Source organism: Sinohyriopsis cumingii, chromosome 3 (assembly GCF_028554795.1).
Source record: "Sinohyriopsis cumingii isolate HCF-2022 chromosome 3, ASM2855479v2, whole genome shotgun sequence".
Taxonomy (NCBI): Eukaryota; Metazoa; Mollusca; class Bivalvia; order Unionida; family Unionidae; genus Sinohyriopsis; species Sinohyriopsis cumingii.
This window is the reverse complement of record NC_142963.1, coordinates 147863198-147875523: the sequence shown is the minus strand read 5'-3', so window position 1 is coordinate 147875523 and position 12326 is coordinate 147863198. Positions and strand designations below refer to the sequence as shown.

Genomic DNA, 12326 nt, shown 5'->3' with positions numbered 1-12326 from the left:
TCACCGTTCCTGTAAACAAGAATCTCGGTGGAGAACGGATTAAAAAGTATTTGACCTGTATGACAATATTATTTATTCAATTCGTATTTCTTAATATCCAGTTAGTATTATCAAGCATACTCAAGTTGTGCCTCTCTCTCACTCTCACTCTCTTTATATATATATATATATATATATATATATATATATATATATATATATATATATATATATATATATATATATATATATATATATATATATATATATATATGTATGTATGTATATCGTATAGGAGGACAGAATTAGGGCATGTATTGAACTACAGGTGTTTTACATGTGTGAATCCAGTCATGTAAAGGAAACTTACGATAAGATTCAGGTCTGGGTCCTGGTAGCTGGGATAGTCCATAAGTTTCTGCAGTGTTCCACTCGTTGTAGCTGTCTATCCGAAGGGAGTATTCTATATTTTGAGGTAACTGAGGGCCGTCGTAGTTGTCACCATAGAAAACCACTGCGACTGCTACATTTTTATCTCTCTGATATTCTGCTAACAGGTCATCTTCAGTGCTAAACCCTGTCACTGGAATAAATATATGATATAATTATAAATATAAAAATCTACTTGTCTAGCGATAAGGACAAACTCAGAATGTCAAGTCTTGATTTACCACGAGTCATGTTATCTGTGTAAAACAGGGATATGGTAAAAAAAATATCTTTTGGTATGTATTTTTTAAATTGATAAAAGCAGTGAATATTCATTTGTATTGTTGTTTTTGTTATTATTATTATTATTATTATTAGTATAGTAGTAGTAGTAGTAGTATTGATGATGATGTTGATAATAATAATAATAATAATAATAATAATAAATAATAATAAAAAATAACAGGTCTTGATTATTAATCACCAAACCCCATCCCCCACAACCATGTCATGTATGCCCGTCCTTTTAGGTGGAATGGGATGAGTTTTGTATGTATGTATGTATGTATGTTTGCATGCATGCATGCATTCATGTATGTATGTATGTAGGTATGTATGTGTGTGTGTGCGTGCGTGTGTGTGTGCTTACGTACGTGTGTGCCTGCGTATGTAGGTATGTGTGTGTGCGTGTGTACGTGCGTGTATGCCTACGTACGTACGTATATGTGTGTGCGTGCTTGAGTGCGTATGTATGTATGTAAGCACAATCCTGTCTATATGGTGCTTTTTAAAGTAAAAGTGTTTTTGTATTTTTTAAATATCTTGGAAGATAAACCATTTCAAATAAACATGAACATATAAAAGGGATACGATGAAATTCTAGTACTGTTTCTTGGTCTTAAATTCATTTGAACCAACACGTAAACACCTAATTGCAAGGGTATTAGGTCTCACTGGATAGTTTCGTATTTTGACACCACCACCCACCTAATTTTTAAGGTAGAAGGCATGAACCTAATTATCACAAGCCTAGCATTTATAAATTCACACATAAGCTAAATCTATAATGTGGTTCAGATTTACTTTGAGTTAGGCTTGGAAATAGGTTGGCTTGTTGGTGACTGCCTGTCACAGATTTGCACTGGAGATCAAATGCGTAACTTATGCTGCAAATGAGCTGTCGACTTGGCTTACGTATTTATGTGTGTCTGCTACAGAGGTAAATATCTAAAAATCCATATGGGTTGAGGGGTGCTGAAAAGTATGCTAATTTGTTATAGTACTAGTGAACTTTATTCATGCATAAGGCACATACTGATTCTTTTAGCTGCCTTGTCACAGAAAAATATTCAAAATAGCTATTTCTTGTCAAAAATGAATGTAAAATTTAGGGGTTGGGGGCAGTGTTGGTTCAGTATAAAAACCACCAGTTGCATCAGGAATTAACCTGATTACTGCAGTCAAAATCTCACATGTATGCTTTCTACAAAAATCATTAGTTTGTTTTTATTTGTATCTTCAGTGTAAAATTATTCTCATTTTTCTGTAATTGGTCATCGTCGGATGAAAATTCACCAGATAAACTGTCCAGTGAGACATAAGGTATTTATCTTAGAAAGCATAGAAGGTTCGGGCTATGTACAGTAATAGTCCACACAGCAAGGAAGTATATATCTATATATATAGTCACCCACAAGATGTTAGGTAGAGAGCGGAGACTTTAACGACTGTTCTCATTAAATGCAATCAATGGGACAAATAATATTGAAATACATATAGCCACATCCTTTAAACCGCTGGCGTAAATTCTCCAAACTTCTTACATATGTTACCCATGCGATGATCATCAGCAAGAGTAGTTACGACGGGACCTACCTTTGGGATTCAAAGGAGGGAATCGTATATTAAATGCACATACGTTTCATGTATATAATGCCATCTTTTAATATTACTTGACCAATTAAACTCTGTACACGCACTGGGGCCGGTGCACTGTTATAAAACTCAAAGGGATTTGCCTTGGTAGGACGCAAAAGTAGTTCATTTTTGTTTTATTTGTTTCTTGACTATTTACACGCTTCCCATATTTTCTTACAAAATCCTTTCATTTACTCACAGCTTTGTTTTCCCGACAACCTAATTCGACGCAGTGTTGTTCCCGTTTAAACATTAAACAATTCAGATATTCTTACCTGTGTATTCCTTGTTCATGGAATTAATAACAGACTGACACAGGTTTCTCGTCAAAGTAGTGTCCGGCGTAAACACCAATCTTTTATGACGGTCATGTGGAGGCTGAAAACTAGTATCAGGGTAAATAGTACTGTTTGTAATGTTAGTACTTTCTCCTGCCAGACGAATCGAAACCAACAATGTAGCGAAGAAAAGAGGAAGAAGGATTTCAAACACAGATACACAGACTTTTCTCTTTTGTAAAACAAAATTCTTCCACATCAGTAAAATGAACTGTCTTCCAAGTGATGCCATGCTATATTATGTTTTAGTCACCAACGTAGTCCTGCATGTAAGACCTAGACGCTGATATTTATGTTGTAGGAGCACTAAAACAAAAACATGTGCTATGTCTTCTTACATTGTAGGACTAGTCACTAACGCTGAATGAATCTGGATCAACCTTTCTAATTACTGGCCAGGGCCTAGGTGTGTCCACTTAGCTCCCATCTACTCAGCATAATACAGTTCTTAATTTGTTAAATGTTGATACAACTAGCAACACTGATTGCCTGACATTAAAGTTCACTGTTCCACTTCCTGTTTAATCTTGAATAAATTTGCAGCGTAAGTCTACAGCGCAACCTTATCACGTGTTCCCTGAGTCATGTTATACAATGGTATCAGATAAATTACATCATGTTAGTTTTTAGTATTCAAAAGGGAACTAGAACGTGACTCTGAAAATGTATATCTGTAAATAAATGGAGCACAAACTGTTACAGGTCTGCAAATATAAATTATTTGAAGCCATACACCGGCTTCCTGGTGCACTACAGATAAAATATTTGTGCTGTTACTAATCAATATTCTTACACAAGATAGGGAAATTGATAAACCACAACTCCGAACATCGGCATGACGTACGGCCCAAGTCAATTTGTTAAATAATGTTTACATAAGTGATTGCATTTTACATAGTAAGGCCTTATGCGTTCTTCTTAAGTGGATGATAAACTGGCACGATAGTGTACTTTATGGTTAGGTGTTTGTTTATTGCCCGAGGGACAGCAAGACTGAGGAGACAGATAATATAATCAAGAATGACGCTGCAAGGTGAGCGTTGTTAGAGATCAGCATCAGGGAAGAAATAATAACATACTCCATGATTGTTGCTGCAAGCAACTTTTAGTGACTTCAGTATAGATTTTTTACGAAGAGTTTTGCTTCGTAAACTCTAAGTTAATCCGTTTCTCAATTCCGAGAGAGAGAGAGAGAGAAGAAAGGAAGGAAGTTCAAGTCATTTGATGTAGTGTCACTCGATGATGAAGACGTGACTACATTCTTGGGGAATTGAAGGTACTCGGGATCGAGCTGTAAAGACAAAAGTCTATTTGAGCTTCTGGCCAGCAAAACTTTATTGAAATACTCAACATGTAAACTTACATTTCAATATCAAACTACAACAAGCTCAATTTTCGAATATAAGAAATACATATAAAACTACGATATTCTTTCACTTACCAACATCATACTTGTATAATATCTGCCATTTAGAATGTAATACAGATAATTAAATATCGAATAAATTCACGACAGCAAAAGAATCTAAAATTCAATATTTCAGACTAATACCGTAATTGAAATATATTTTACTGAATTTATTCTAAAAAGTCAACATATTAAACTTTATTATATAAAGAGTATTTTATTTCTAAATTAACTATTACTGAGTATGAAGTTGGTAGCGAACGTTGCTTTTACTAAAATCAATAATATAGTTATAAGTAAATATAAGTTGTTCAAACAATTAAACTTTCCGATACATTATATTAAGGAATAGCAAGAAAATATTTAAATAATCTAATGTTTAAACATACTGATGTTAGGTTAACATCTTAACACTAAAAATTCTTATACTATGAAAAATTATACATAGATCATAATCCTACCTGTAAAGACAAAAGTCTATTTGAGCTTCTGGCCAGCAAAACTGGTGTCGGCCCGTGGCTGGGGCTTTTATACCAGTTCTTAAGACAACCCCAAATATGGCGCGCTCCTAGCTCTTTGCCATGGCCAGAACCTCAAGTGAAGCTTCGTAGTCTCTTACAAGCTATCGTCTGGATCTATGTATGTCATTAGACAGATAATTCTACAACGTCAGCGCGATTAGTAATAGCTTATGATTTTTCTAGGTTTCCGCAATGCGGTGCTTACATGTATTTTTTTTCTTTGTGTGCCGACTTTAGGATACAAGGGAAATGTATGTATAGACAGTTCGTACTTGATCATAAGAGCGCAATCTGTATTAAATAGTATATAATTGCAATACCGAAATAAATGGATTCAATCTCAATATATTTTAATAGAAATTTACTTTCAATATAATTTATCAACTTACTTTTAATACCATTTAGAGAAAATTTCAATCTTGTTACTTGTACTAAAAATTTCTGTCCTAATAATACCCTCCGGTTCATTTGAGCCGAGTCCTCGAGGCTCGAGAAAAAGAAAAAAATATTACATTCATAAATAGAAGGTAAAAGATGACAGATCAAGACATTCAATAATAAAACATTGTGAGATATATTGTAAATTCAAAAATACATGAGAAAAACACTGCAAATATAGAGTAAAATACAAAATATACAATGAGAAAAACAATGCAACTATTCATAAAATATCGAAAGGTACAATGAGAGAAGAACAAAAACACTGCAAAATATTCAGTAAAATACAAAATTGCAATGAGAAAACAAATCACTGCAAGGTACTCAGTAAAATTGAAAAATACAATAAGAAAAATCACTGCAGAATACTCGGTAAAGTACATCAAATGCAATGAGAAAGGTCACTGCAACATACTCAGCATAGTTTGAAGAAATACAATAAGAAAAATCACTGTAAAAATCACTGTACAATATTCATTAAAATTGAAAATACACTGAAACAAATCACTGCAAAATACTTAGTAAAATACAAAATTTACCATGAGAAAAATCATTGCAACGTACTTAGTAAAATACATAGATACAGTGAGTAATTTAAAATACTCACAAAAAAAGCATCAAACAACAAAAACGCAATAAGGAGTATTTTGTTTTTCTTCCTTCAAAATATTTAATAAGATTCTCAATATAATGGATGGAACATTTGACAATATCGGTTAGAAATCACCTTTTATTTTCTTATTTTTTTGTTCTTAAAATAAATGCAATAAGGAGGTCATGGCACGACATTAAATAAAATTTCAAATAACGCTGACCAATATTAGTAGAAATTCTACGCAAACTACTTCTACCACGAGGCTTATTAAATAATTATAACACTAATATCAGCATGCAGTTCTTGTTATCTTTAATCTTTCTTTTTTGTATGTTATTTTACTCTTTTTTTGTTATTTTTTTTTTATAAAGAAGTTACTCTGTGCAACATCAGCATAACATATTTTTGGGTGACTACGGTTATTATTTTGCTTCAGCCAAGTGTGGTGAAAAGAATTCCCGTTCTCATGGATAGTACTAGTGAGCCGATATTGAGTGCATCTTCCTATTGCATAGATAATATCAACAATGAAATACCAGCAACAATGAAGTAAAAATGGTTGCGAAGAGAATGTCATAAGAATTTGGTATTAACCAAGAATAAGGAAAGTAACAATTTTAATGTTGTGTTATGTCCTACCTTATAACCATAACGTCTATTCACTTGAACTGCGTATGTATGAAATAGAAATCGTATCTAACATAAGAGCAAAAGTGAAAATATCATTATACTCGTAACACTGGTTGGTGTGGTCTAGTACAACTTTGAAATGGGCGTGTATTACCGAAGTTACCTGTGACGTAGCAAAGAGAATGTATCGCCGTTATCGTTTCAAACAAAGTAGACGCAGAAGTTGGCCGTATGTAGGCCAATAGCTGCTCATGTCTTACGAGAGCTATGCAACGCGGAAAACTCGGTTTCGAGTAATCGCTCCGACACTTTGACTAATTTATCGTTTTAGCATACATATATAATGAACAACACGACAACATCAATCGATGTTGCCTAACCAGGGAAGGTAGCACCTCTTCTGACTCGTTTGAAGGCATTAGAGCCGTTTCTATGGCGTTATCGCCGTGACACAATACCATAAGGTATATATTCATACGATTCGTATAAAAACATAAGAGAAAACTCTCAATAACATTATCGAACCCCATTGGGCTGACACAATAAACATCTGCATCAATATGTTTGAGACGGCTAGCCGGAAATTACAATTCTCCCTAAGATATGCGAATACGGTAAGACATTATTATATGTGTAGACTACGAAACGTGTATACGGTGGTTTCAGATTTCAGTACAACAGGTTTGATGTAAAAGCTTAGTCTGGAATGCAAGTTAAAGTCGGTAGGTTCATTCACTCTCTGTAGTGGAAACCTTAGCTAACGCGATGAATGTTACTGAAGTAGGTATATAGAAAGTATTACTGTTACTAAATAAGACATTAAATACAGCATAAATTAGATCATTTTGTTTGGAAATATTTTGAAATTAACGGACTGACCTTGTATTGTTTTGTAATTCAAGATACAAAATATGGTATAGCAAAAACACACCTGTGTGAGAATTACCACAGTCCAGAAATACTCTCCTTATGAAACGAATTCTATATTAAATGAATAGTAAACAATACACTTATTGTCTTTAATATAGAAAGAGTTCAAATTGTAAAAGTTCGAGTCACTATTACTGGAAAGGAATCTGTCGTTGCTACTGTCGTTGGCTTGGGGCCTGGCGGAGATGTCGCTGTTGGACCCGTGAAAATCTGTTTTTGGCATGGATATATGTATTTCAGACTGGGTTGTAGGTAGCTGGAATTCGGGGCTGGACTATGAATAGTATACATTCGACATGTCTGGAACTTCAGGTGTTACTGCAAGAAGAATTCTCACCGGCAATGTATACATTGTATACTTGTAATATGTTCGTTGCCTTTGTAATGTTTCTGGCGCTGATGTTTCAGAACAAACCCTTCTTGTGTGCGAAAAGTACGAAAATCACAGAAGAGTTGTCAAATCGTTCCGGAGTTCATGTAGCGTAGCTGGGCGGCGTGACATCTGATGGTCGCAAAAGTTTTGGCGCGAGTCTCTCTCGTGAATCCTCATTATGCGGGGTGACACTTTATCCATGTTATCTTCACTTCGTTCTATTCTCCTCCAACTTTTACGAATTGTTTTGTTCTTTCTCCACCAGCTTTTACGAAGAGTTTTGCTTCGTAAACTCTAAGTTAATCCGTTTCTCAATTCCGAGAGAGAGAGAGAGAAGAAAGGAAGGAAGTTCAAGTCATTTGATGTAGTGTCACTCGATGATGAAGACGTGACTACATTCTTGGGGAATTGAAGGTACTCGGGATCGAGCTGTAAAGACAAAAGTCTATTTGAGCTTCTGGCCAGCAAAACTTTATTGAAATACTCAACATGTAAACTTACATTTCAATATCAAACTACAACAAGCTCAATTTTCGAATATAAGAAATACATATAAAACTACGATATTCTTTCACTTACCAACATCATACTTGTATAATATCTGCCGTTTAGAATGTAATACAGATAATTAAATATCGAATAAATTCACGATAGCAAAAGAATCTAAAATTCAATATTTCAGACTAATACCGTAATTGAAATATATTTTACTGAATTTATTCTAAAAAGTCAACATATTAAACTCTATTATATAAAGAGTATTTTATTTCTAAATCAACTATTACTGAGTATGAAGTTGGTAGCAAACGTTGCTTTTACTAAAATCAATAATATAGTTATAAGTAAATATAAGTTCTTCAAACAATTAAACTTTCCGATACTTTATATTAAGGAATAGCAAGAAAATATTTAAATAATCTAATGTTTAAACATACTGATGTTAGGTTAACATCTTAACACTAAAAATTCTTATGCTATGAAAAATTATACATAGATCATAATCCTACCTGTAAAGACAAAAGTCTATTTGAACTTCTGGCCAGCAAAACTGGTGTCGGCCCGTGGCTGGGGCTTTTATACCAGTTCTTAAGACAACCCCAAATATGGCGCGCTCCTAGCTCTTTGCCATGGCCAGAACCTCAAGTGAAGCTTCGTAGTCTCTTACAGGCTATCGTCTGGATCTATGTATGTCATTAGACAGATAATTCTACAACGTCAGCGCGATTAGTAATAGCTTATGATTTTTCTAGGTTTCCGCAATGCGGTGCTTACATGTATTTTTTTTCTTTGTGTGCCGACTTTAGGATACAAGGGAAATGTATGTATAGACAGTTCGTACTTGATCATAAGAGCGCAATCTGTATTAAATAGTATATAATTGCAATACCGAAATAAATGGATTCAATCTCAATATATTTTAATAGAAATTTACTTTCAATATAATTTATCAACTTACTTTTAATACCATTTAGAGAAAATTTCAATCTTGTTATTTGTACTAAAAATTTCTGTCCTAATAGATTATATAAAGAAATAAAACATAACACAAGTCAAAAGGTATACAGATGTATATCAAAGTTATTGCTATAATGGCATAGCGTCTCTATGCACACTTCGTACATTCTTTAGCCTTACTTTACACACGTAATGAAGTTCAAATGCTTGAAATTTTGGGCTCCGACCGCCACCACACAGAGAGGTCCCGACACATCTAGCGCTCTCTTTGTAGCCCAAAATGAAAAATGGGAGAATACCTTCAGCACTCAAGCGAAGCAAACAAACATGGAACGAATAGGAAGCATAATACGATAAGATAAGAATTCTTTATTTCAGACTACATAGTCCTTACATCTAAATTAAAATATAAATAAAAACAATGTAAACATAAATGAACATATATATCATACGTACAAATATGCAGATAATGCCGAATTGTGCACCCCATATCGCGAAAAGGGTGTATTACATGTCGCAGAACGCCACTGGAAGAATGTTTTGAAAGATGGTCACACCTTCAATGAACCCATGTGAAGTGTAATGCTCTTCAATGAACCCATATGAAGAGCAGTGCCCGTATGATGTGGACAGCTGTATCGGTCTGTGCACCCACGAGACCTGGAAGAAGAAGAACTTGAAAGCAGAACAAGGCAGTAGGAAGTGATGTGATGTGTTCAACAACGGAAGCCCATACAGCTAAATTAAAATATAAAATAAAAACATTGTAAACATAAAAGAACATACAACAACGTGTACAACAAATGACAGGCTGAAAATTATATCGCTCAGGCGTATATATTTCTTAAAGGCATCGGACCTCCATCGACCCAAGACCTGAATAAAACTGTCTGAGAAACCCACCCTCTGTGGCTGCCCCTATCCTAAAACTATGAGTGTTGAATAATTGAGGATTAAAACCGCATTTTAGAAGCGCTTTGCGCAGGGCTTGGTTGAAATCTTGCCTAGTAATGGGCACCACCACCGAGGTAAGGAAGACTGGTCCCGCCTGACAAATCCGCAGTTGCAAATAATGGCGCAGTGCGTGCACAGGGCAATGGTCTTGTACTTTTGAGGGCACGACACTTAGGCGAAAAAGGGTACCATTGGAGTTTTTGTAATGTGTAAACTGAAAAACTAAACCATCGTCACTGATCCGAACTTGAATGTTGCTGCAACTATGCTATCTAACGATCATTTCCCCTACCCGCAGGAAAACATGAAATGCAAGAAAAAACATAGACTTAAATAGAGCCGCACGAAATGTATTGTGAGTAAATGTTGGCAGGACTAGAACGAGTTTTTGTAGCATACATTTATCAATTGGTAGTCTGGCATCTGAGTGCAGTAGATGTTTAAGAAGCGTTTGCAGTAGTTTTTGAATAAGAAAGGAATTGGTTGGATCAGGGATATTTTTAGTGTGTGCACATAGCCAATAGCCGAGACATCGGTAGTTATGGTTGATGGTGCATAGCGTTTTCCAAAAAGATATGAGATAACATGTGCCAAATTAGTGCTTGAAACCGGGAAAGTGCTATTGAGTTTTAAAGCGGTTGAAAAATCAATGCAATGTTTCCAACTTCGCCTGTAAGATTCTACCGAAGGTAGAGAAAGACTACTAACATGGACAGTATCACTCCCAGTCTGTTAATGTTGGTAGTTATGGGACCTGTTATGGGATCCTCTGCACGAGGTGAGAGCTGGAGGAATCTGTGCACCTGTTGGCGATAAAGAGCACCCGCTAAATCGCTTTGAAGACCAGGGACGTGACGAGTACGGAACAAAATAGTGTAGTGGAGGAAGGTGAGGACCAGTCGCCGAATCAAATACATAATGTCGGTTTCCCTGAAAGAGTGCGTATTGATGATATGAACTAAGGCCATGTTATCAGAATGGATATAAATACAATTGTTAGCAAGCAAAGGCCCCCATATTTGAATAGCAATGACAATCGGGTAAAGTTCAAGTATAGTAATGCTCTTCTCTTTCCACTCCTCATTCCAAACCCCATGAAATCATCTAGAAGCCAGAACGGCCACATAGCCCACAGTACTAGTAGCGTCAGTGAAGAGATTCAGTGTGTCCGAGTTTAACCAGCGATCTGGTAAGAATAAAGAGCGACCACTGAAATGCTGAAGAAACCGACTCCACAAAATCAAATCAGATTTTACTGCTTTTCTGAGTCGAATGCGGTGTTGGGTATGTGAAACTCCAATTGTGAGACTAATGAGTCGCCGAAGGAATGCTCGTCCTGGAAGCACCACGACACAAGCAAAATTGAGGGTACCAGTTAAGGACTGCAGATTATGAAGTGTAATCTTTGCTTTCTGATGGTAGTTTTGTATCAGTTCATGACATGTGCCAAGTTTATCAAGCGGTAGACGTACTCCCATTATTCCTGCATCCAATTCATAACCCAAGAAAGTCATCACAGGGGCAGGGAGGAAGGTATTATGCTCCGCCATATGAATAACAATGTCTTCACAGAGCCGTAGGAAGTCTTTGAGTTTCTGCAAACATCCATCCTTAGTATAATTTGATATGAGAAAATTATCCAAGACATGAACCGTATGATGAATGCCCAAGTTCTTGTTGGCTATCCAGTGCAATGCCCTGCTAAAAGTTTCGAAAATATTACAGCTCGAAGTGCAGCCCCTCAGTGAACACTTCTCAAAATAGAATTTGTTTTTCCATTGAAAACCAAGCAAAAGATATTGTGAATGCATGACTGGTATGATTCGAAAAGCACAAGCTATATCAGTTTTAGCAATAGAACACCCTTTTCCTAACTGCTTAATGGAAGATATAGCATCTTCAACAGAGGCACAATGTACTGACGACTTTTCTGGTGGAATATTATCATTGACAGAGTGTTCCTCCGGATGTGACAAGTGGTGAATGAGACGGTAAGTGCCCCGAGTCTTTATCTCAATCAGGCTTAAGGGAGACATCTGCATTTTTGGAAACGGTCGAGAATAGAAGGGACCCGCAAATTTGCTGTGTCGATTCCTTTTGGAGTTTGGCGTCCACAACTTCTCGTTGTGCTTCAGCCGATGGCATGTTGTTACAACCCCATGTCGATAAGGACCCACTATGACCGATGTCAAAGCCCCGAGTGAAACCGTTGATTAGATAGTGTGTTGAGAGGGTGTCGAGCCCGTGTAACCAAAATTAAAGGCGATGTGATGCAATTAGCGTAGGTAACGCCTTACTTAAGTTGTCCGGGGGGGGGGGGGACTGATGGGGAGCTTTCATTATCCTTTTGTAGGCGGTT

The 12326-nt window shown here is 36.0% G+C and overlaps 2 protein-coding genes across 3 annotated transcripts in view; both read right to left on the bottom strand.

Moving 5' to 3' along the window:
- LOC149804110 (phospholipid-transporting ATPase ABCA3-like) overlaps positions 1-3436 on the bottom strand; it is an 89721-nt gene extending 86285 nt beyond the window's left edge. The window contains exons 1-2 of one of the 2 annotated variants that reach the window (XM_089954075.1): positions 2601-3436; positions 350-562 (exon numbers count right to left, since the gene is read on the bottom strand). In XM_089954075.1, coding sequence (XP_089810201.1) covers positions 350-562; positions 2601-2895 — 508 coding nt within the window. In that variant the 5' untranslated portion in view covers positions 2896-3436. The remainder of the gene's footprint in view (positions 1-349; positions 563-2600) is intronic. The other variant, XM_089954074.1, reaches the window with a different exon arrangement.
- A 7631-nt stretch (positions 3437-11067) lies between these two features.
- LOC149804109 (uncharacterized) lies at positions 11068-12009 on the bottom strand. Its single transcript, XM_089954041.1, has one exon. It carries the CDS (start codon positions 12007-12009, stop codon positions 11068-11070), a length of 942 nt encoding a protein of 313 aa, XP_089810167.1.
- Positions 12010-12326: the final 317 nt, after the last annotated feature.

Coding starts and splice junctions, on each gene's coding strand:
- LOC149804109 (XM_089954041.1), bottom strand. CDS start 12,009: ATGCAGATGTCTCCCTTAAGCCTGATTGAGATAAAGACTCGGGGCACT.